Raw genomic sequence first — 26,538 nt, forward strand, 5'->3', positions numbered from 1 at the left:
ACAACTCCTCTAAAAATCCTTGCTCTGCATTAATTCTGCAGCTGTGAGCAGGCAAGCCAGAGGATCTCTAAGTAGAAAGAATCTGACAACTGGTACCCTTGTGTTACTGCAGAGAGGAGAGAGGTCAGAAGTTCTGTATATTCTTCCAAGTATCGAATTTCAGAAGAGAGCTCAGATTTCACACAGGAACAGCAAAATAAGAATTGAGTTTTCAGGCACAGAAGTTTCACCAAAGTGACGAGTGTTCTCAGTGGGCCCTGAGTAACAAAAAGATTCTGCAGAAGTTGCCACTGCATTGCAGCCTTTCAAGCAAGGGCAGTTTAAAAAATCATGTTAGGTGCAACACAGGAAACTTCAGAAAGTCATGTTAGAAGAGCAAAAGAAGGCTCAAGAAAAGTTAAGTTTGATACAGAAGTTACTCTTAAGAATCTGATCTGTTGTACAAAGTGTGTGGTACTAGACTATAGAATCACAGAAATCTTAGGGGTGGAAAGGACATTAAGATCATCAAGTTCCAACCCCCCTGCCATGGGCAGGGACACCTCACACTAAACCGTATCACCCAAGGCTTTGTCCAACCTGGCCTTGAACACTGCCAGGAATGGAATATTCACAGCTTCCCTGGGCAACCCATTCCAGTACTTCACCACCCTCACAGTAAAGAACTTTTTAATTATATCCCATCTAAACTTCCCCTGTTTAAGTTTGAACCCATTACCCCTTGTCCTATCACTACAGTCCCTAATGAATAATCTCTCACCAGCATCCCCGTAGGCCCCCTTCAGATACTGGAAGGCTGCTATGAGGGTCTCCACACAGCCTTCTCCAGGCTGAACAGCCCCAACTTTCTCAGCCTGTCTTCATATGGGAGGTGCTCCAGCCCCCTGATCATCCTCGTGGCCCTCCTCTGGACTTGTTCCAACAGTTCCATGTCCTTTTTATGTTGAGGACACCAGAATATCTGTAATTGCATTCTCTGGGAATAATACGATAGATAAGGTTACAGAAAAGCCACAGAAACCTCTTGCCTGTAAATGAAGAATAAAGAAACTGGGCTGCAATGATTTCTGTGATGAAACCATCCAGCCTCATCAACGAGGTGGTAAAAGATGGAAGAAAAGCTGCAGCAATTAATAGTGCAACAGCAGAGCTGCACAGTTCAACAACTGTGACCAAAGAGTTGAGACATGAGCACCACAGATCTCCATGCAGTACCATGCATCAGCTCAGAGCTGAGCAAACAGATCACACTGAGTGAACAGCAGAAACAAATCAAGAGATTGTTCAAAAAAGTTCTGAAAATAAATGGTGTATTTTCTTGGTGGTGTCATTTCTGAAGCGTGTGGGTCTAGCAGGGGGTGGGAGACAGAACACGGTGGAGACCCAAGTCAGAAATTTGCTAAAGCAATCCTCAGAGAGGGCTCTCCAAGTAGGTCCTGCATTTTCTGCATCACAAAGGAATACTCTACAGCTGAAACTGAAACTGCTTCTTTCGCAGAGGATGGCATTTTTCTTACATCAGTTAGCAAAGGGAGAATACTGTATGCAGTGCTACTGTATTTCAGTGCTAGTTGCAAGGTCTGTTCCAGGTTTGTCTCCACATTTTTTGACTTCCCTAAATACTCATGACTTGGCACATTCAGTAAAAATAGGCACGCATGGGTAAGAATGAAAAGCCTTAACAATTATGATCCAAAAGGTCCTTTCCACTGACAGCTGTAGCACTAACAACTGTCCGCTGTCCAGAAAGGCCCACAGCAGTCTTGAGGTTAATCATGCTCACAACAGACTGGGGGGGCAGGGGTTGGTTGGTGTTCACAGAATTCCACATATGCTTCAGCCAGAGTCTGGGTTTTTCCCCTTTTCTCCCCAGAGATCTGAAACACAAGGTTTCACAACAGAAACTATAAACAGAACTGCTGCATTAAAAAAAAAGCACCTGTAACTACTGAGTTAATATTTTCTTCATGTAAATTAGAACAAGATTCACTCGAGCCAAAGATGCAACCATATGCAGTTTCACTAATATAGAAAATAAACTCCAAGTCTGAACACATGAGCATGAACACGAGATGGGAAATGGATGGCAACATGCTACCTCACAGTGCTCCTGGCACATGCTCAGCCTTCACCTCCTCCAGCCGAACAGCTCAGCTGCTGCTCAGTAACTCACTGGACTGCTGTCAGAACTCTGCACCTCCTGTCTACTTTCTCTTTTGAAATCAAAAAGTAGAAAAATCAAAGGGTCCAATGTAACCACCAACATAAAAACTCCCTGGGGTGTCTCCCACTGCACTTCACTGACACAATTGAACCAAGTTTTAAAAAAGGCTGAATTAATCACTGCCCCTACAAAAATAGCACTGATTTGTTAAATCATTTCTGCTATTGCTAGTATATGAAATAATGGGGATTTATTATTGAATGAATATTCCATATTTATTCCTGTAAGTATTCCTGTAAATAAAAATTCCTGTAATTTATTCCTGTCCAGAAGTGTGATATTCCTGAAGTAATCTGAAAGTCATCTGGACCTTTGTTTGACAGAAGAGCCTACAGTCCAATACAGTATTTGAGCAATAGCAAAATGCCAAAACAGAGTGATATTTTTCACATTTGTTTAAAATTCTGTAGTCAAATCAGCTGAATGGGTTTTCAAGAGTTACATGAACAGAATCTTCAACCGTTTCTTATCCAAGCGATTCAGCATTTATTAGCATAAGTCCCTGAAGCGCATATACTCACTAAATCAAGATACTAACATAACGGAGTCATAAAAATCAATTGAGAATGTTCAAGGAAGCACATGCTGACCATTTACATAACATACAAGATATATTTTGTATGGGATTTAGGGGTATACAGCAAAGCTGATAACTTTACATAGTTTATTGTATTCACTTAACAGAGTTTTAAGTGTATTATTTGTCTTCTGTTTGCCTTTTTGATTCTTTGTTCTAGTACTGTTACAGGAAAGTATAAATGCTTAAACCATTTGATACTGCTAAAAGCATGGAGCAGCATCAAGGGAGTTTCACTTTTGACTTGTCTGTGTATATGAGGAAGGTTTTTCTCCTGAGACGTGTATCACCATTGTATTCATTGCCAACAAAAAGAAAAAAAACAAGCCTGCTAGAAAGCCAGCAAACTAACTAAAAATCTGCTTTGTGGCATTAGGCAAGAGTGCTTCAAGAGCAGCACAGGACTGGCAAATGGAAGATACACAGATGTAAGAGAAAAAAATTAAGATGCAACTACGTGAATCAGAATCATAGACTACTGGGTTGGAAGAGGCCTCAAGAATGAGCTGGTCCAACTTTCTAGGCAAAGTATGACCTCGACAAGATAGCCCAGCACCCTGCCCAGCATAATCTTGTAAGTGTCCAATGCTGAGGAATCCATCATTTCCCCAAGGAGATTATTCCAGCGGTGGACTGTTCTCATTGCAAAAAAAAATTCTCTAGGGTGCTGGGAAAAGCAGAAAAGGCTTTTGCCAGCAGAAACCTGATCTGGTTTGAGCAATAGAACCTTAAGCTTCATTTCAGTAGTAAGGGCTCACATACTTAAAGGCTTCTCCAGCCTCCTCAAATACAAAAGCCACTAAAATTTAAAATTTTCAGATTAGAAAAAAGAATGAAATTGAGCTACATCAGGGAAAATATCAGGGAAAAGCATATGACTTAAAGCAATACACCATTTGGGTTAGTTGTAAAGTAAGTGTGGTCTTAGCAGAAGAAATGAGCCAAATGAATTTGTTAAGGTTGATGAGCACCTATCAAAAAACCCAACCTCAAAACACAGAACATAATGTGAACATGTAAGTTATTTCCTCAAGATCTTTGAGCAATGTTATTACAGACAAGCAAGACAACTTTCATGTTCCAAGACATCTTTTGCCAAAGTATCTTCTATGACCACAGAACTTGTGGAAGATAGTTTAATTTCATCCTTGCATTGACTGCTGAGAAACTAGTTTGACCAACCATGTCTTGTATAATTTGATGTAACTGGATGTTCTCAGAAGCTATCAGGATGAATTTTGTTCCTCTGTTGGTACTTGTTCTTTATACCTGTATGCTTTTATATATATATATATATGGGTGTATATACACATACATATATACACATACATACACACCTACATATACACACACACCATCACAGTGGTCAGTCAATACCTTCTGAAGTACCAGAAAGTTCTTAAGTTCATGTAAGAAAGATCGATTTCCTCAGCTTTATTATAGAGCATTTTTGCTTAACAGATGAACTGAGTCCTATCTCAATTAGTCTCAGTCCAATGTAGCTAACTCCTTCTCAACAGTTAATTGAAATTTCTCAAAAGTGCCTTTGAAACACTTTAGTAAGTGTAATTTCTTTAACTCCTTCATCGGTTAACACAGAACCACAGCTGCAAGGGTGATGCAATCCCTAGTCCACGCAGATGGAAGGGGAACATCTTATGTCTTCACCTAAATTGGCTCCAAGGAATGCTGCAGCCAGAGTTTTGGACTCGTTTATAATTTTAGTTGAGACAAGCTTAGTTCTAGATTAGCCACAGGTTTTCTAGACAGAAACACCTGAATCGTCTGAGTCAGCCATACCCACAGGGCTGTAAATTCAGCATTATTGAGGTAAATATCAAGATCCAAGGCTGGAATAAAGAACATACCCTGCACCAAAGTCCACAGAGGAAAGAGCTCCTGTAGAGTCCTAGAATAAACACCACTCTGCCCCAGCTCCTATTTGACAGGTAGGCAGAGAGGATCTGAATATGTCTGTGTTTAACTGAATCTGAGTTTAAACCAACTTGACAAGTCATTTGGTAAGTATTCTATTTCATATTACTCTAGTCCTAAAAAAAACCACGCCGGTCTCATGAGGCATGACCTTATCTGCAAGATTTAAACATCAAAACATACACATCATCTTGAGATGAAGTGAAATATTTACTCAGAACAGGCTACAGGATGCGATTATTTTCTTACTGTAAAATATGGCAAGTTAACAGCTTTTGTTGTGGCCATTTGCTAAGCACATTATGTTAGCATAAGACCACCTAAGGACTGCAAGATAAATTAAAACTCAAATGTGGAAAGGACTATTAAAAGTTATCTACATTTACAGTTCAATCACACATTTTTATTTAACATCAGTATACAGAGGACAACCCCAGCAAGTTATTTTGTAATGTCAAGTATTTAGTAAAGTTCTTCAGCTGTAACAGTGACAACAGAACAGCTAAAAATAAGCAGTATGAAACAAACATGGTATATTTATAATTTTAAGAAGATCAACAATACTTCTTAAAGTTTAATTATTGCAACAGTTAAATTAACAATAGTTCATGTTAGAAAGGCTCTATGAAATTTATTGAAGTTGTCAAGAAATTAGATGGAAGTGTAAAAAGGAAATACATATGAATTTTACTTCTGATTTTCACTAAAGGTAGTCAATACAATTTTGTACAGTATCACCTAACATGTCAATCTTTAACAAACTCCAGTATACAGAATTCATAAAATGCAGAAAAAATATTGTTTAATCTTTACACGTAAATTGACAGTAAATTAACTGACACAAATTTTATTACTGTAACATAAGCAGGCCAGCATTTTAAATATTTAGTAGCTTTATGTTGTTAAAGGGGCAGACGTATACAGTCATTCCAAGTACATACTTTGAAGAGGTGATAATCCAGAACATAGGTTTTCTAAGAAGTGTTTAGTAAAAGTAATGTTATTTCCTAATCCAGACATCCTCATCATAAAGCCTTTACAGGGTTATGATCTCTCCTGGCTGTACTCAAGCCACTAGTCACACCTCCTCACGCACGTGCAAACACACACACCTTGCTATAAATATCACACCAGTGTTCTAGGTTCAAATTCACCCTGACAATGCAGGTATGCTATGTGCAACTTCGCTATTATGCACATTACAGAAAGCTTCAAATTTTAGCATGGTAACCTGAAGTCATATAAGCTGTGTTTCAGTTTTACTATAATCATCCCTGAAGTTTATACAGATACCGTATCACGTTGAAAGAAATCTATTTGATAGTACTTAAATACCAGCAATTGAACTTCAATTGTAATGATGAAATGCTCCTTTCCATTGAGGAAGAATTAGTATGTATAGCTGCTCATCTCACTCAAATATAGTACATGAATGTTTAAGTACTTTCACTAAAACAGAAGTCATACTAAAACATGATACTGTACTACAATTGTAGTTAACTAGAAAATTCAAGGATGTTATAATTTAAGTCTAAGCTCTCCTGTACAATAAAACAAATAAATAAATTCCATGTGCATTTGTTTTACAAAATGGTAGCATGTTTATCTTGCCAGGTTATACACTGCCATTTCACCTGTTCATTCTCTGGCCAATCTTACCTTGAGCTTTCTTACAAAGGAAACTCATCAGTAAGTTTCACTTAGATAACATGGAGTCACTGCACAAGATGATCAATAGTTGATTCTGAAGTCAAACACAGGAATCACATAGATAGTTCCTCTGATCGCTAAGTTCAGAGAAAGCTTGTTCTGCATATCCAGGTACCACTTTGTTTTTTTCAAGAGTTCTGTGGGTTCTTTTTTAGTGGGTTTTTTTGTTTTCAATTGCTTCTGCAAGTCCTGTAGCTCAGTTTGAAGTAGCTATAAAGATAGCACATGAAGTTTACCTTGGTTCCTTTAAAATTACTTTTGTGTTTTAAAATGAATACAACACTTCTATAATCCCATTTAGAGTTCTCAACAGGGCCTAGGAAAGATGGGGGGAAGAGGCAACAGCTAATTGTTACCACATTAAGAAGGAAGTTCTTACTCTTGCTAAGGCAATCTGTTTTTCTCAACACCCTGAACCTTCTTCCATAGACACAGGCTAACAAAAAACAAGAGTAAAAATTGTAACTAATGAACCCTGAGCCTCATTCATCTTGTTTCTAATCGAATTTTGCCATTCACTTCACCTCACTATGAGTGGGCGTTAGTGCAGCAGTTCTGGAAGTGCAATGCAAGAATGATATATCCAGTGAGGAAGCTCAAGGTATGATTATGTATACACAAAAGTAGCAATTTAGAAAGTTTATAAACCAACTGTCAGGCCCCTCTGTAAGGGCTGTACAGCCTAATAAATATCATAAGGATGACATCTGAAGAGACATTTATTTTTCCCCCTTCACCTCCCCACTAAGGGCAGCACCAGCCCAACCAGAAAAAAAGAAGAGAACTTGTCATACACTGTCCAATTATCCAGCACATGTTTTGATGGCTATTCAAAATGAGAGAGAAAGGTAGCGCTGGCTCAATGGAAATTATGTTGGACACTGCAAGCCTGCTTCAGTTTTCCATCCAATTCTTTCTTTGGACTGGCAGTGGCATAAATTTAATGAAGGCCTTCAGAGGCAATGATGGAAGAAGCAGCAAGATTCAGAGGCTTTCACTCTAGAGTTGGCAGACAAAAAAGTGATGGGAGTTTCAAGATCACGTGGGGACCCACATTTCAAAGGAAGACTAGAAATAGCAGCTTTAAACCCCAGAGTAAAGGGACAGACTAGGATAAAACAGCTGGCAAAATGGAAATGATGGCATATAACCCAGTAAGAAAGACATTACCACGAGTGTTTTAAACTTCAACAATTTTCATTAAATAAAATTATTAAGTGCTTTCCCATAAACAAAAAGGATGCTCATAAAGTCCTTCTGGCACAAATATTTTCCTATTGAAGCCCTGTAAACATGCCACCAAAGTTTAGTTCTTACCAGCAGAGTGAGCTCACTAGAAATGCAAGTGAAATCAAAAAAACAAATTAATCTCAAAATTTCTAAGTAAATACTTCCTAAACAATATGGCATTTACATCAGTGTGCAATATATTAATTTTGAAAGTGATAACTTCAGCATGAAAATTACTTACCTGTAATTAAAGTTTTCCACATTGGCCAATACATAAATCCTGATTTTTGGTACTGCATACTTTATCTCTGAAATATTTGAAATGTCATATTCCAAATCAAAGTCAATACATAAAAATATTTAAGTTATACCCAGCCTAACAAAACCCACCTCAGCCACTGGAAGTAATTTAACAGTGTAGTGTTTAGTAGTATGTAAAGGAGTTTTAGAACAAAAGGACAATATAGGGCACACTAGAAATCTGAGGCAGTGCTGTATGTGTATAAAGTTAATTCATGAGACATGAATTGCACCAAGTCACAGAAGTGACAACTGCTTTAGCATTTGCATTCAGGACAAACATTTGAAATAGTTCAGTGTTTTGGGGGGTGCGCTTTTTTTTTCTTTTTGTAATTAAATTAATGCTGGCTCTGTAGTTCTGAGGCAAAAAATAGTTTTAGGCAACACTCTTCTTCCTTCCCCCCAGAAAAGAGATTACAACTTTTAGGTTTAGATTCAGCCTTCAACTATGCATTAAGATGCAGAGCAGACATAGCTCTGTGCATACCTGTGTTGTAACAAATCTGGTAACATCTCAAAGATAATTACACTATACAAACAGGTTTAAGATAAATTTCCAAGTTTTACTTAAAAGTTTTATCAATGAAGATGTGGTATATAAATATATACAGTACCTCCACTTCAAAAGTCAGATTTATGAACCAAATGGTTAAAAGCTTTATGAACCTAATGAATGGCAGATTTTCATTTATGCTGCCCAACATGGCTATTAGCAGATTACTTAATTTTCTTCAGGTGATAACCTACATTTTCACAAATATAATGGTCTTTTTGCTAGACCAACTCTAGTGATGTTTTCATAGCAGTATCCCTTTACAATGTTGCTGGCAAAAATAGCTATTGTTGCACAAAGTACTTTTTAACAAAACAATCACCATGTTTAGCTTCATTCAAAACGTAGCTTGCTATGCACTGGACAGAAGAAAAGTGAAGTTTTATCTGTGTTCAAGTGCATTAACAACAAGATCTAAAACTAGTAATATATCTTAATGAAGGTTCAACTGATAGAATAGGTGCCATCCAAAAACACAAGTTTGTTGATGATCAAACTGCCTAACAAAACCGATAATAACGTAACACTGAAACTACTCAGAGAAAGCTGGCATGGTTTTCCCTTATTTAACAAATATGTAAATCAAGACCTGGCTAAGATTAGAGTTCTTTGATTATACTGAGTCACAATTTCAAGAGCATAAGCTACAGCCAGTAAAGGGCTAGCAAATGTGTGCATAAAATGACTTATGCTTTAGTAAGAAGTGATTTTACATTAGGCAGGCCACCACAGAAAAGGACAGAGGAATAAAACATTTTGGGTTTAACTTTTTCAGAGGCTTGTATTTCTCATTAGACTTAAAAGCCGCAGCTTTTCACAAGCTATTCTCACTAGAAGTGTTGTATTTTGGAGAAAACATTAGAAGGATTATAATTATTTTAGTGATGGACAGGTTTTACTTCAATCTTAACATAAATAGCTTTCACCATATTGTGGTTCTGCTTAAGTATAAGAACACTGATCAATAGTTTAGATGCACAGTATTTATTTCTTCTGCTGGAAGGCAACTATACTTAATTGTACCCAAGACACTTCAAATCATTCAGAAATATGGCATGCAGTATCCAAAAGTATGGCTCTGAGGATTTTTTTTTTTTTACATTAAGCATAAAGAAATTTTATAGTCAACATTCATTTATATTTCAAGAAAACTACCTATTCAGAGTTCTAGTTCTTTGATGCAGCATTAAGGATTAAAACTTACCACTTTACCAGGCCTTGCCCATGTGCAAATAAATCCCTCCTGACAAGCAGTGACTATACAGTCTTCAAGAAAAATTAACACAGTCAGTCTTTCATGTGCTATCTTTTTACAGATAAGAGGCTCTAACAAGGGAACATCTTCCATTCGGGGACAGAGAGGTGTTCCCAAAGTTTTAGCTGGGTCCGTTTTGGTTTTAGTAACTAGGTTCAGTTTGTCACTGCTCTTGCTAGATATATGTCCCATGCTATGATTTCTCTTGTGATCTTTTTCATGGTGTCTTTCCTTCCGATCGTGTAGCGATAAGGTTGCAAATTTACTAACACCAGAAGCAATGGCACCATCCATGACACTGCTTTTACTGCCAGCATTTGAGACTGCAGAGTGTGGAAGGCTGTTTGACCGCGGAAGAGGAGGGGGTACAGAGTTTCCAGGTGTTGTGATACTGTTTCCATTACTTCCTGGGTTAGTTCCACCACTTCCAGCAGGTGGACTTGTGGCATTCATGACATTTGTATGTGTCCTTGCTCTTGAGAGAGGTTGGTGAGGGAAGAGGATATCTTCTGTAAGATCCCACAAACAGAGCTGTGTATCCTGGCCTACGGAACCAAATCTATACGTAACACTCACTGGACGACTGTCTGTAGAGTTCCTTTTGGACAGCCTAGATTGAGTGCTATTTGCTCGATCTCTGCCAAAATGAAGGTCTTGGAAATCCTCATCACTTCCACTAAATTCCATCGGGTCACTCTCTTCTACACTAGTGGTATATGGATCAAACGCAACAACACTGACCCATGACTTATGTCCGTGGCCTCTTGCTATTACTCGACAGTCTACAAAAGACCATACTGTTACCAAGTCATCCTCTCCACCTGTCACTATGTATTTCCCATCAGGACTCCAACACACGCACAGCAGTCCTCCAAAGTAGCTTTTCATTGTACCATGCAATTCCACTGAATCAAAGTTAAACACACGAAGAAAACCATCCTGGCTCACACACGCCAAGAACTTTCCATCTGGGGAAAAGGCAAATTCATTCAGGGCACCCTCACCTACTGTCCATTTAAGCAGAGGGTTTCTTGTAGATTTACTCTTGCAAGTGTGAACTGCAAAACTTTCTCCTTGCTTAAGTAGCTGGTAGTGCGGGACTGTGGTACCACAAGTGTGCTCCACGTTATACAAGTACATATTGCCACTGGAATGAGCTACTAGGAAAAGGCTTTCCGAACCTGGTACCCATTTTACACAGGTTACTCTGGACTTGTCTATTAGTCTCTGCGAAAAACAAAGAAGATACACATCAGAAAGTCTGAAAATTAAAGTTTTAACGATTAACAGTAAATCTCAGCTTGGGGAGAGAATGGGATGGGGAACAATATTTAACTGAACTCAGCTTTCTAGGAGGGAGCTATGTTACTGCATTTGCAAAACCTTATCATCTTATCAGGCAGCAAAGAGGATATTATTTTTAGATAAAGTGCTACCAAAGGTTATTATTATGGTCCAGTCACATTCCACAAAGAACAAACTTCAATCAAGCCAATCTGTTGTTATGAATCTAAAGGCAGCGTTCTTAGCTTTATTTTTCACTGTGTAGGTTGAAGAGCTTGAAAAGGAAACAATCAAGAAAACACAGATTTAGCTAAAGGGAAAAAAGGCAGTTACTGATCTATACTACATAGGTTACAAATCAATAATAGTAAATTCAGACTCTGGTTTTTCCTGAAATCACAAGTAAGATCCATCCTCTGAAGAAGAAATTTAAAAAATGAGTCTTTAGGAGCTTTTACTAGGTTTTACTGATTCCGGTAGGAAAAGCTACAGACACATTCACCCTATTATCAGGTGGCTGGAAAGTTAGTAACTAAATGCACAGGCTTCAGTGAGTGAATTGAAAAGGCACCACATACTCTGCACCTGGGAATCCCCACCCTCCAATTACTTTTCTTTCATTAGCCAAGGACCACTCAGTTACCACCTTAGAAGTTCCTTTTTAATAAGAGTCTACCACTGCAAAAGAGTGAACACGTTAAACAAGCATTCCTGATCATAATGTCTTCAATTCTGTAAGAACTGAGAGATAAAGTCTGACTCCTTGAATTTGCTAGTGTAGCTCTGATGGACTTCTAAAACATACGAGGTCGTTATAGCATGACTCAAATGCCACTTGGAGACAATAATTCTTTACATGCACACTGAAGACTTGCATTTGACATAAGACTGATAACAGGCTGAAAGAAAAGGTGAGCTACACTAATGGCAAGAATGCAGAGACAGAGCCTAAGAAAATACCAGGACAAGTTAAAAAAAAAAAAAAAAAACTTAAAAACACAATGAACAAAAACCAAAAACGAGAAAAAAAAACCCAAAGAAGAAAAACAAAACAAAAAACCTACACCAAAACAACCCTAAACCCTCGCTATGCTGTTTATCACAAAATCAAACCTGAACAAACCAAAAACACCCAACCAAACAAATCCCAAACTAACAGATAATGCATTGACTGTTATCCATTCTAGGCCTGTACCTAACACTGGAAAGCAGCATCTGATCATTTTAGATCATCCTTTTGCATATACTTTTGCTGCTCAGTGTTAAAACCAGGAAGCCTCTCTCCTGTGATTTCTCATTAGTTAAATTAGCCATTTTGTACTTGAGAGCTGAGGTATGTAACGATCTGGGCTTTTCCTCAAATGCAGTTAACTTCAGAATAACGGATTCTTAGCTTGTTGTGATATTTTAGGTAGTTTGTCATGTGTTCATTGATATTTACTATTCATGTTTTAGTAATGATGGTATCAAGTATTAGATAGTTACCTGGTACACACCAAGAGAACACAGACAGGGAACAGCAGCCCAGCTGGCTTGCTATAAGCAAAATTCTTCTCATCACGAAACTATCGCTAACACAGCAACACAGCACAATTTCTTGCTCTCCTGTACTACAGCAGCTCAACCTGACGCACACCCCCTACTCATAAGAGCAGTTGCTCAACTTTTATACTAGAAATGACGTTTTAAGTCCATAATCATGTTAGGCCACACAATCTTAAATACTCTACAAGAATCCTGGAAGCCTGATCTTTACTTCAAGGAGAACATGAACAAAACAGAAGATTGCCATCTGCAATAAGAACAGATTAGCTCAAGGAGACAAGATGCATTGAGACTTTAAGCTGATATGTAGGAACTGACTACATACAACTCATCCTTTTCTCAACTAGCAGAGCTTTAAATTCAGCAAGATGATAAAAACCTCTAAATTTAGCACTTCCTGAAGTTTTAAAAGCTTTCAGCTGGGCTCAGGCACTTCTGCAGCACAGCAGAACAAGACCTGAAGTCAGTATGACCAACAGCTGCGTTACAAAAATTGACTGAAAGCAGTACAAAGCAATCAGGGAGGTAACTGGAATAAGGAGCTTATGTCCAGTTTGGTGAATGAATAATAAATGAAGGAGCTTCAGTTACAAGAAAGACAAGGCAGGCCAAGATTATTCTGGTAGCCACATTTTGCACAAGCTTGAAGGGACAAAATTATAAGCACAGGCCACAAGGAGTGAAAAAACTGAGACAATCAAGAATGTGCATTAAGGTCTGACAAAGAGCTTTGGCAACACAGGTATAGGAAAAGTTTATTAGGAAATAAAAATGCAACTTAAGATTTTAGTTAAACAAAAGAATAAGATGAAAGAATAATAATTCAATTTGCTAACTTGAGAATAAACTACCACCTGAAAACAACTGAATCTGCAAGGCATACTTGGTTGGTTTTGGAAATAAGAAAATGGCACTAATTGGATTCTGACACAGCTAGAAGGAATACTGATGCTCTTACAGACTGATTTAGGTAGGCAGCCACAAGCTTTATAGTAGCACTCATATCAGCCTTTCAGGTCCCTATGGTCTTCTATATCAACAGAATTAAAAAGAGTAACAAGTTAAGGCTGCATTAAAGTCTTTGAATTTGAAGTTCAACATAACTTTCTGTGTCATAACAGGTAAGTTATTTCACATATAACATATGATTAAGTGCTATCCTGATTGCTTTATCACAGGTGATAGTCAAAAGACAGCTTTGGGCTACCTGAATCACCAAATTACTAACAGACCAGGTGGTGAATTCTATTACCTCCAGATTTCGTACTAAATCTGTCAGAATATATGAACCCTTGTTTAGACCACCTTCTGCCTATGCAGACATGTTTATTCTCAAACATTCAACCCAAAAGCCATGTTCATCTTGAAGCAAACTGGCTCCAACTCAATGCTCACTAATCTTTCTCTGAAATGGCTTTTAGCTACAAGCCCAAACTTCCAAACAATTCCAGGCCAAACTTCAGTACTGTAACTCACAGATCAATAATACAGAGTTTTAGAATTGGTTTTACCTGTAGATAACATGAGTGTAGAAAACAAGAATTTGTTATTTAACTCTAGCCTACTCTGCATGTAGTTTTGATAGCACTGAACAAATCCTTATGCTAGCTTTGTAGAAAATGGATAATCTCTCTTACTTTCCACCAAACTGCCAAAGGATGCATTCCCACCACAGGGAAGTAATGCTTCCAGAGAAAGAAAAGACAACAGTGGCGAATGGAAGCAGCTTCCATGCTTCTATCACTTGTGGACTACCATAAGCTGCACTGCAGACTGTATAGTTCTTTAAACTGTAGACACTAGACAGTAAATAACAAAGGCACGTAAACACACACTGGACCTTTATTAAATATTTCACAGCAGAAGCCTTTCCCAAACCAACCACAGTTCAACTACAAGAACGAGAACTGTTCTGTGATATGAAACTCTAGCTGTTATAGTACTTTGTAATACTTGCACTATTACCATGCAAGATTAAGTTGAAGCTGTACTTACACAAAACTTGTTTTCATCCAAATTAGCACTCCCAGTGGTGAGTTTGGTGGTTTTTTGTTTGGGGTGGATTGTGGGTTTGTTGTTTGTTTTTTTTTTGGGGGGAGGGAGGAATAGGAGTGAAAGGGGAGTGCAGTAGTGCAGGCAGAAGGGTGTTAGGACAACGCTAAAATGAACATTTCAACTATATGTGCAGAGGTTTCTACCAGAGTACTTTGCAACATTAAGAGATTCTCCAGCACTGTTTCCCACTCAGCACAAGCAGACAGAGCAGGTGGGGAAAATGCTAGGTAAGAAGAAAAGCACCCCTCTTCTGATCTAGCTGTAGCTACTTTTAGAAATCTGAGGAGGAATTAGACAGCTCTAATTATAAAACATCCCCATTGAGAACAATAGTTCAACCTTCTTTGCACAAAGACAGAGCAAGGCAACACATCTCTCTTAGGTGGGAAAAATATGCTTGCTCAATTTGAAAGCTGAGCAAGGCTTACCTTTATCTGCAAAGCTTTTATCCAGATTTCAAATAGCTTAAAAAAAAACCCACCCAAAACCAACCAACCAAAACCAAAACACACCCACAAAAACAAACCAGCCACCAAAGCTCTCTGCTATTTGCTATTACTCCCCACAGTTCACCTGCAGCTGGATTAAAACACAAAAGGGAAACCCTCACACCCCAAAAATACAAATCATCTCCCCCAACCCACTCAAATTCCTATTGCTATCCTCTGCAGAAAGTGCTGTCAAAAGTTGTACCAGTTACCAGACTTCCTTCCTTGTTCGGATTCAGACACTTAAAATTCTAGGAATGCCAGTACTACCAGATAACAGGAGCCAGTGGCATGGTAACTAGGCATTAGTACCCCAAATGGTACCCCCTTCTATCTTCTTACCACACAGCAGCAAAAAAAAGTAGATGAAGAATTTCTTTCAGGAACATCACATGGCTAAGACCTCACAAGCCTTCGGCTTTTTCTATGCAGCATTCAGCTTGATATCTTAGTCTTGCCCATGTAAGCCTATGGGAATCCTTGATACAGACAGTGTCTGCTATAACATCCTACCCATAAAAATTAGTATTTTCACCTTATTAAATATGTTGACCAGAATATTAATTAAATAGGGGATAAATGTTTTCTTCTTCATTCAGAACCAGAAGCCTCAGAAACAGCTGACTGCAGAGCACATGCAACAACATTTAGATCTGCAGACCTTCTTTCTCCTCAGTTAACTGTAATTAACACTAATCACAGTATTACACAAACTGGGAAGTCCTAATTTTTAATCTTAACCCCAAAAGATTTCTTCATGAATAATGTTTTTTTGTGTAGCTGCTTCAAGACAGTGAAACAGCTGAAAAAGGTGGTGACTGTACAATAAGCTATATAGAAAGTCACCTACAGAACTTTGAGAAGCTAGGATCTTTGATATCACAAACACATTGCATGCAACAATGTTAAGATTTCTACTTACTTCCTCATTAAATAATTTGCTAGTTTCTTTTTTAATAGGGTCTATAAGTTGGACCTGGCCTGCAGAGAAGCCCACTAGAAGAGAGACACTTTCTGCTGTGGCTGTTAAGTGATTGAAGTCATGGCATGTAGGTTGTGTTCCTTTGTATATCCTTTTGTCTATTGGTTTACTCAAGTCCGCAGCCTGCAAAGAAAGCAAACAGAGTTAAAACAGTTTATCACAATGCATGCATATAACCAGCTCTATTTGTAAATAAGGTTTATACTAAGCAGTAATTTATGCAGTCACAAAATCCTACTTTTAAAATAAACCTTTTATTTTTCAAAGACATCCCAAGATATTGTCAAAAGGCCTATCTTTTCATATAATGCAATACCTGTTATTCAATTTCGCTAAATACTATACCTACCCCTGTCCTTTGCAGGTTGTCACAAACCAGTGACAACCATTCAGTAATACAAAAGCTGCAGTGAGTCTTCAAGACAATATATCCCCAGATGGTTCCTCCTGTGAGAAGAGGCATATCATCACAGAGGCAAGTTATCTTCTACTTTCCTCGTACCAGCTTTCTCAATATTGAGTATAACCAACTTTGGATTAAGAACAGCATATTTTCAATCACCTGATTCTTGTATTTTCAATCACCTGATTCTTGTACTGTAAGTCTATCCTTTTATAACAGACAAACATAAGATATTGGTCTCAAATAAAAAAAATATCAACTAGATCCTAGGAGAGCATTTTGCTAGGAACACTGACTCAAGATGCTGATGCTGTGATTATGAAACACATTTTAAGCCATTAAGCTACAAAGTAATTGTGCTTCTGACACTGAACACAGACTTCAAATACAGTGCTAAAATAAGACAAAATAAGTGCTAACAAAACTGAGGAACTTCAATATAAACAACTGAAGATCTGGCACTAAAGTGTCAAAAGAATCAAAAGAAACAGAAAAGCAATTTAAAATGCCTTTTCAGTTTTGTCACCCATGTTTATCCCTGTATCACTTGTGAAGACAACCTAATCTTTCATCATCCAGAGATTAAAACCCACACATTTCATATGCAAGATCACACATCAGGTTCAATTTTTTTTTTCAATCCCTATTTACTAGGTTCAGAGTCTGTAATTAGAAAGCTGCAGATATTCCACAATATTCCAGACCTGTGATGTAGCTGTGATTTGGGACTCTTGATTCTAATTCTGACATACACTTTTTCAGTATTTTTTAGTCAGAGCAAATCACGCCAGCAATACACAAAACAAAACTTCTTGGAGGAAGAAGAAAAGCTTCACACAAAAGAAACTTACCCCAATGTATGAAACCCTTGAGGATAAGGTCTAAAGAGCAGCAAATCCTCAGTGTGCATGGAAATACACAAACAGAAACTAGACCAATGAATACAGAAAAATCGTAACTAGCTACACAGTGAATCATATCATGTGAGCCATTTCCAAAGTAAGTTTAACCATTATATACTCACAATAAGCATATTTACACAACACTATTAAAGCTGCACTTCTGTTTTGCAGCATTTATTATAAACCAGTTTAATCAAGTATACTGCTTCATGGTTGAAAACTCCAAACGAGATGATGTATTCCAACTTCTAAAGTCAGCAAATTAAAGTTATTCTCCAGAGCCCAAAAATCCATTATAAGACAGAAGAGTATTAGCAATACCTCTTCAAGGAGAACTTAAATAGAATACTAGCTCTGCTGGGAGATCATAGGATAAGACAGATGACCACCAAGGAACACACACATACAGATGTAAATCTGTAATTTGAAGCTGAAAGCTGAAGTCCTAGAGGCCACACAGATACCTCTTATATTGTACAAGATTCCCTTGTCCTGTATCATTATAAAATAAATTATATCTAGAGCTAACTCTTAAAACTGAGGTAGCGTCTCTACCTGGAGACCATTCTACAGAAACATACAGAAAGAAAAGTAGAGTTAACAAGATTAACCTATGAGACTCAAGGATGTGTCCTCTGGACAAAGGTTCCAGCAAGACCCAATGCCTAAGAAGGCACATCTCTTTTAAAGTAAGCAGACCTCAACCTGAACCATGCTGAACAATCAGAGAACCACAGACTCTCCCAGCCACCAGAAAACATTAATATTCTCAGGTGTTTCTCCTGAATCCTATCCTTTTCAGCAGCAAAGAATCAATAGGTGGCTATTTTCAGACTGGAACTATACCTTGGCTCTTTTGTCTGACTGAGGTTTTATATCATTAACTTTTGGTTTTGTTGTCCGACAAAGTTGGTGTGACTGAAGTTCCCAGTCTTCAGAAATAGTGTGATAACAGATCTAGCAAGACATGAAATTCTGATAAATTAAATCTAAGCACAGACTTCACCATGCTTGTTATAGCTGTTCTCTGGAAACCAGATGGCAGTGACAATCTGTCTGAACTTAAATGGAGTAAAAATAAACTAATGCAACCCAGAATTAACCAGGCCTCTACTGACAGGGATGCTCCGCCTTCTATTTACATGCAGCTAGTGTTTTCAGTTAAAATATAGTTGTCTCATGGAGATAAGTCAAATCTCCAAACACAGAAGTACTCTACTGGTCTTGATACCTCTTAATTGAAAGACACGGTAGACTCAATGAGCACAATAACTAGGAGACATTTTCTTTATTTCTGCACAGCAGAATGTTGCTGTTGGATTTTGCTAAGAACAAGAAGAGTGCTACTCAGTTCCAGCTGTGCCTGGAACTCAGCCTTTCATTAGCACCCCACTAAATCCATTTGGTATAGCTATTTCATGGAAGATCCAATTCTCAGAAAAGAGATTTTACATGAGATCTGAGTCCATAACTGCCAAATCCTAAGATGTGATACTATCTACTGAAGAAGATGATGTGAGCTCTCACCCTCTAAGAATTATGTACTTTAAAAGAGAACAAAAAGATCTTGGGATTGTTACTGAACATGGAGGTTAAAAACACATGTCAGGCACTCTCACCTCCACTTGAGCTGGCAGCAAGCTAGCTGCATACTTCCTGTCTCAGCTCCCATAAGATTTTCTCCTGAAAAGCACTCAGCACTATTTCAGCCTGTCCAGTTTGAGAAGCTTACTCCACTGTGGACAATTCATGATGAGAGCAACAATTTGTAATCACAACTGAGGGTGGGTGTCAGGATGATTAAGCTAGTTTTTTTTCAGTGATATTCAGTGATAGGACAAGGGGCAATGGGTGTAAAGTGGAGCATAGGAGGTTCCATGTGAACATCAAGAAGAACTTCTTTACTGTAAGAGTGACAGAGCACTGGAACAGGTTGCCCAGGGGGGTTGCGGAGTCTCCTACGTTGGAGATATTCAAGGCCTGCCTGGACAAGTTCCTGTGTGATGTACTCTACGTTACCCTGCTCTTGCAGGGGGGTTGGACTAGATGATCTTTCGAGGTCCCTTCCAACCCTTGGGATTCTGTGATTGGGCATCTAATGTAAGGCTAAGAAAAAACACCAGCCTCCCTTTGAATAACAATCTGAAGCCACTGAACTGCATCTTAGCTGATCAAGACTCTGGTATTAGCACCTTGGCCAACTGATACCTGCATCAGAAGTCCTTCTTTCCAGCATACAGAGTATTTCATGTACCCCTTGGGCACAGCAACAAGGAATGGTGGTTATCAGGCAACAAGAACATGAGGAATTCCACACAACACTTGTCTAAAGTCAGTGATACAGCTGAACAAATTTGTGTACCCTGGGCATCAGCAGCTTCAGAGTCCTGCCTCGGAACAGATTTAAACTCTCTAGAGAGCCCTATGCTTACAGAAGAAAAACTGACCAACTTTGCCTTTTAGTTCTTTGCAATAAGTTGTCGTGGTTTAAAACCCAACTGCAGTCTCTCTCTCTCTCCTCCCCCCACCCAGAGGGATGGGGAGGAAAATCGAAAGAATGTAACTCCCACTATGGGTTGAGATAAGAACAGTCCAGTAACTAAGGCATAACATAAACCACTACTACTACCACCAGTAATAATTATGATAAAAGAAATAACAAGGGAAGAGAATATGATACCACCCACTGAAATGAGCCCGACCTGGAAGAGAGCAAGCCCTTCCAGGGAACTCCCAGTTACCTCCCCGGGCATGATGTGCTGTGGTATGGAATACCGCTTTGGCTAGTTTGGGTCAGGTGTCCTGTCTCTGCTTCCTCCCAGCTTCCCCTCCTCCCTGGCAGAGCATGAGACTCACAAAGTCCTTGGTCAGAGTAAACATTACTTAGCAACAATTAAAAAAACCATCGGTGTTATCAGCTCTGTTCTCAGGCTGAAAGTTAAACCACAGCACTGCACCAGCTACTAAGAAGGAGAAAAATGACTGCTACTGCTGAACCCAGGACATAAATTCATACTCTAGAAATAAAATGTGAATCATGTAACTCTTTTGAGGACTTCCTAGTGTTATTTACTTAACTCTTACAGCACACTCTCTTAGCAAGATTAGCCCCACTGAAAAAAAAAACAAATGCCAAACAACTAACAGTCCAGCATTTACACATTTACCCTGAATTCATTACTTCCAGCAGAAAGGCAGTCAAATAGAATATCTTAACCACAGCATGGTAGCTTGACCCTGACTTGAGACCAAGTGCCCACCAAGGCCACTCTATCACTGCCCTCAGCTAGACAGGGGAGAGAAAACACAACAAAAGGCTCATGGGTCAAGATAAGGACAGGGAGAAGATAACTCAACAGTTTACCATCATGGATGGGCACACCAGATTTGACTTGGGGAAACTAGTTTAATTTACTACCAATCAAGTCAGAATAGGATAACGAGAAATAAAGCCCAATCTTAAAAAAAATTCCCTTTCCTCTTCCTTTCTTCCTGGGTTTAACTTGACTCCAGATTTTCTCTGCCTTCTCCTGCACAGTGGTACAGGTAGATGAGGAATGGGTCACTGCAGTCAGTTCATCACAAGTTGTCTCTGCCACTTCCTCCTTAGGGGGAGGACTCCTCACATTCTCACCCTGCTCCAGTGTGGGCTCCATTCCACAGGAGACACTTCTCCATTAACTGCTCCAGCGTGGGTCCCTCCCAAGGGGTGCAATCCTTCAGGAACAGACTGCTCTAGAGTGGGTCCCCTGTGAGGTCACAAGTCCTACCAACAAACCTGTTCCAGCACAGACTCCTCTTTCCACACAGCCACAGGTCCTGCAGGAGCCTGCTCCAGCATTGGATTCCCACTGTGTCACAGCCTTCTTCAGGTATCCCCCCCTGCTCTGGCATGGGATCCTCCATGGGCTACATGTGGATATCAGCTTCACCAGAGACCTCCATGGGTTGCAGGGGGACACCCTGCCCCACCATGGTCTTCATCAAGGTCTACAGAGCAATCTCTGCTCCAGCTGCAATTGTTCCTGTGCACTTTTTCCCTCACTTAACTCTGTTATCCCAGAGGTGCTACCACTGTTGCTGATGGGCTTGGCCTTGGCCAGTGGCGCTGGCATTAGCTCTACAGATACAGGGGAAGCTTCTTGCACCTTCTTATAGAAGCCACCCTATAGCCTCGCCACTACGAAAACCTTGCCATGAAAACCCAATGCACACAACTTTAAGTACCAAAACACTAGGAAGAAAATGGGGGAAATATAATAAGAAGAATAAGAATATTGTTATGCAAGTCTGAAGCAAATCATTTAAGTTTTCAGATTCCAATGTTTGAAATGTCTGGTTAGGATGGACATAAATAACCTTTGTTCCATAGCTGTATGTAATTCTAACATCAAAGCCAGATTAACACCTGTCCAAGACTCATTCTTTTTATGTACTATTGATCCAAGACTTAGAGCTTTCATACTAAGATTTCCCAAAGTGAATCATGTTATTTCAAAGTCAGCAGTTAAACATCCTCCTCAACAGATGTGACTTCTTTCTGTACCTTTTCTTTCCGAACTTTATTTGCACCTTTCTGCAAATTCTAGTTGAATGAAATTTATCATAGATGCCACATTTCCTTCCAAGTTACAAATCATCCAAGTTCAGAAAAAGAAAATAGTTAGTAATTTATCTCAGATAATTTCAACTGCAGTCATCAAAATGCTCCCTTTAGATATTCAGTAGTATTTAATATCACATTTGCCAGAAAACTGGCTTTCAGTGGGTTATAGCTGTGAGACTGAGAAAAAAATATTAGGTCTTTAAGCCTAGAAGTGAGGACAAACATTCAACAAAAATTTTACTTCTGAAAATCCTCTTAAGAAAATCTGTCTTGTCCAGAGACTTAATTGATCTTAAACAGCAGATTACTGGCTATGTACATAAAGCTCTACTGTAAAATAAAAAGAGAAGACACAAAGAATCAGGACACTGTACTTCTGAAAGCAATTTCCTCAGCAATTCTGGAGCTTGGAATTCACAAGTGATTACCCATAGCTTGATCTGTCTTCAATACTTAGCTGCCCAGAGATTTCACTGTCCCTGGTCTAAAAACAGAACAATTTGAGAAAGCTGTGCTTGTTATAATGCTATACAAGTAACACAAGTAATAACACTAGGAATTGATTTCTAAGTGAACTTTACTGAACTTCACAGATGCTCCTTAAAACCTAGCTGGAAAAAAAAGAGGCAAAGCTGATGTACCTTGCCGAGTATCCCCTCATGAACAGGGCAGTCTTCCAGGACCGACTTGTTCACTGTATTAACAAGGACAGGGAAAACTAGACCATAAGACTCCTTACAGCTTGTGTATTTTTCCTCCACGTCTGTGCTGGTCTTCTTTTCCTTACAGCAGAGCTAGCTGAAGGTCAGAGATAGCTGAGGAATATGGCAAGTAGCAGAGTTAGGCTAGTCACTTTTGTAGAATTTTCTGGTGGGCTCTATTTTTTCTGTACACAAGTATTTCTGCCAGAAATACCAGCTTCAATATTCACACTGGAAATCCCTCTCATTATTATCAAAGGAGTAGATTTCCAAACTTTTTTTTTTAATACAAAACATACAATATAGCTCACTTAACATTAGCAATAAAATCATCTGCAGCTATTTCACAATTGCTTCAAGCTGGTCTGACCCTGCTTTAGGCAAGAGGTTAGACGAGACTCTCAGAGGTCCCTTCCTACCTGAATAACCCTGAAATTTTAAGCTTAGAAACAATCAAAACAGCAGCAACATGGCCACTCCCAGCTTACTTAATAGATCTGGCTTATGTTTAAAAGGAACTTTATGCAGGAAGAAAACTACAGAAACAAGTTAGGTGTCTTTCCCTACAAAGAGTCCTGATGTAGAGGAAAAAAAACCATCTGCTTAATTTATATGAGACACACAACAGAAACTCCAGGCAATGCTTCCTGCAGCTACAAAGCCCTAATAAAACACTTCACTGCAGTTCACAGCGCCAGAGCCAATCTGCAATAAGCTGGCTCCTACAAATATAACTTCATGGCGGCTGACAAACTGCTGACTAATGACCTTAGCTTTCTCAGCAGATAATTTAATGTCTGACAAGAGCTCATGTAAATTCCAGAGTCAGATTCAAGAACCTTTCAGGTACTGTGCAAGTGAACACGCATTCAGGGACACTTCAAAAGCCCCCAAAAGACTTATAAACTAGTCTGAAAGCTTCAGGGAATACTTGTAAAGTAAAGGAGTATAAATTCTCTTTAGGATTCTATAAAAAGCCAGTAAACAGTCACCATCTGTAAAACTGCTCTATTTACACGTATCTACAATAGGTTTCTTTAAGGATGTTTTCTTAAGTAAGAGTAGCTTTTTCCATACCTGAATGATGTGCTTAGCTTTAATGGCTGCATAATAGGTGTTCTCTGTGTATATATAGACTAGTTTGAGTGTCTCCCAAGCCTTGCAAAGCCTTTAATCCTAGGGACATTTTAGGTCTTTATTTGGCAACACTGTGTGCAATGCAACTGCTTTAGATTGGCCACATTTGTTAACCTCAAGAAAATTCTTTTTAGTTTTGCTTCTAAAATTTGGCTAATCTTTCAACTCTATGAATTGAGGCACCAACAGCTTGACACTCATAACAGCACAACTAGTGCTGGATTTGCTGCAAATTTACACAAGGGCAAGTATGAACTAGAACACATACGTTCATACAAGTATGAACAAGCATATACATTCACTTTCCCTTATTCCTCACCAACTGAAGGCAAAAGAAACTATGAGCAACAGATGAAAGCTGCACTGGACAACATGAACTTTGAAAATGAAAAACTACAAAACTGGGGCAAAACAATTAGCAGACAGGAAAACAAGACTGGCTACTTTTAACACACTGCCTGGAAGACTTTAGCTTGCTTTCTCTAGAAAAGCTCCAGAAAGCATAGCTGCCAATTTGTGCCATTTTTATTTCCATCTTAAGATCCCAATCTTTGAGACACAATTATTATTAATTTGGCATATCTTCTATTTTTCTAATATATATTTTTAATAATCTCACTTAAAGTTTAAAATAATTTGCATTTATACCTGCTGCCAACAAAAGCATTTCAAGATTTACTTCCACTCAACAGACCATTTACTCTACTGAACAACACAGTTCCTCATAAATGGGTTCCTGTATCTTTGCAGAAGGGTTTTTTATAAGTTACAAAGCACTTGATTAAATGCTGAACAGGAACACTTAAGGCATGTGACAAAGAGTTTCTAGGATACTGTGTAAGAACTGCTGTTAGTAAAAACAGGGACAGCACGTAATTTTATTTAACCTAATTTTTTCAAGTGTTCCACACAATTCCTCCATAACAAAGTCTTAAGTATCAGTTTTGTGCAAAGCTGCCTGTAAATTTGGAAGGCTATTTGATAATCTTCTCCCTTGTAGATTTAACTTCCACTCAGGGCCATAGAAGGCATACATGACTCTTTAAAGGAAAAAAAGCACTACTTAACAAGATTTCAGCATTTTTTTCATAAAGAGACAATTATGACCACATACATTATGGTAAAAGCTCTCGTCCAGACAACTGAACATAAATCCACATTTAGGCAAAGATCAACTTAGGTTTCTGAAACATCCAATACACTAATCGTACTCTGTTTCTAGCAGAATTATTCTGAGCACTCAAACAGAGCTAAGAGCATCCACTGTTTTGAAATTAATCTATGTGACATTCACTGAAGCAGTAGGTATACAATTGGCAAAATCAAGAACACCACAAAGAACCCATGTAAAGGACTGGTTGATTTATGACTTAGTATAACAGTGTTATAAAACTGTTGGCTTGAAACCAAAATATTTGTCCATTTACAGTATAGATCATCACATCCTATTGGGGGTTATCTAACGTTAAAGTACCAGTCTACCTACAGCCCTGGAAAAAGTAGTCATTTTTATTTAAGAGTTCAGAAACTCAGAACAGCAGACTCCCCAAAAAAAGAAAAAACCTTTTTTGTTTCAAATCCCCATTACTTGACAGGTGCATACAGACTCAACTCACTCTTTGTTTCCTTGTAAGACTGGGCAAAGGGCATTAAAGTAGGACAGGAATGTTAACACCTCTGAACTACTGTAAGGCAGGGAGGTTGAGGGAAAGTCAAACAAGGTTTTGAACCCCTCAACTTAGAAAAAAGAAAAAAAAACTCAAAAAACAACTTCTTCCATCTTCTGAGCAGAGAACACTGCTGCTGCCTCCACCTGTCACAACCCAACAGAGGTCTTAAGTCACTGAAACTGTTCCTTTAGAAACTTATTTTCAATTCAATATATTACTCATTTGGTAAAATGCGTAATTTTTATTATGAGACTCAGAGATATTTTTTTCCCTTTGAAGGTGCTGGACAGTGTTGAATGTAAGCATAGGCCAAGCCCCAGCACATTGCCATGATTTGTCCCTCTCTGGTATGACCAGGATAACAACACACCTCATTTAAATGTTTTACTAATTTTGCTCTTGTTCAGTGGTGAAGTTCCAAAGCACTGGAGGGGCCCACTGGCCTCATACTTGCCCATACTATCCCACACACCCTGCCACTCATGACTGTCCAGCCTCAGGGAAAAATTTCTTGATCCTCCTATTGTCATCTAACCCTAGACAAGACCCAAACCCAACTCTGCTTAACTCTTCAGATCAGATGAAATGGTCATGGATAAACACACTCTGTACGTGTGACAACATGGTGATCCCCATCACAATCAGCAGGCAGGTCTCAAGGGTACCCAAAGGCCATTCAAAACCTTCAGAACTCTCAAATGATGCTGTAAATAGTTGGGAACATCTCCTTCATAGGTTGACCACCCAAGGAGGGGAAAAAAAGATGTGTAATCACTAAACACTTCTATTACATACCTCCCAAACTATAGAGGTGGTGACCACACTGGGAACGCAAGCTAGACGAATTTCATGATCAATGAGTCTATTGTATTACAAAGTCCTAAATTAAGCTGAGAATGCTCCAGTTTGTGATTCTGGATGAGTTCATGCTGCATCACCTGGTTTTTACTACGGAAACTCCATTTTAATATTTGGGTTCAG

At 38.7% G+C, this 26,538-nt stretch overlaps 1 protein-coding gene across 7 annotated transcripts in view; it reads right to left on the minus strand.

Annotated features, from left to right (window-relative positions):
• Positions 1–26,538, minus strand: part of WDR20 (WD repeat domain 20) — a 49,711-nt gene that overhangs the window by 2,889 nt on the left and 20,284 nt on the right. For 2 of the 7 annotated variants that reach the window (XM_031049394.1, XM_005149557.3), the window contains exons 2-3: positions 16,079–16,261; positions 9,734–11,011 (exon numbers count right to left, since the gene is read on the minus strand). The exons of 1 other annotated variant lie outside the window; for it this stretch is intronic. In XM_031049394.1, the coding sequence (XP_030905254.1) occupies positions 9,734–11,011; positions 16,079–16,261 (1,461 nt within the window). Of the gene's footprint in view, positions 1–4,318; positions 4,792–7,917; positions 11,012–16,078; positions 16,262–26,538 lie in introns of those variants that run through there. 4 more of the 7 variants (XR_004080632.1, XM_031049397.2, XR_004080631.2 and 1 more) reach the window with 4 other exon arrangements.

The sequence above is a fragment of the Melopsittacus undulatus genome, chromosome 4, assembly GCF_012275295.1.
Source record: "Melopsittacus undulatus isolate bMelUnd1 chromosome 4, bMelUnd1.mat.Z, whole genome shotgun sequence".
In the NCBI taxonomy this organism is placed as follows: domain Eukaryota; kingdom Metazoa; phylum Chordata; class Aves; order Psittaciformes; family Psittaculidae; genus Melopsittacus; species Melopsittacus undulatus.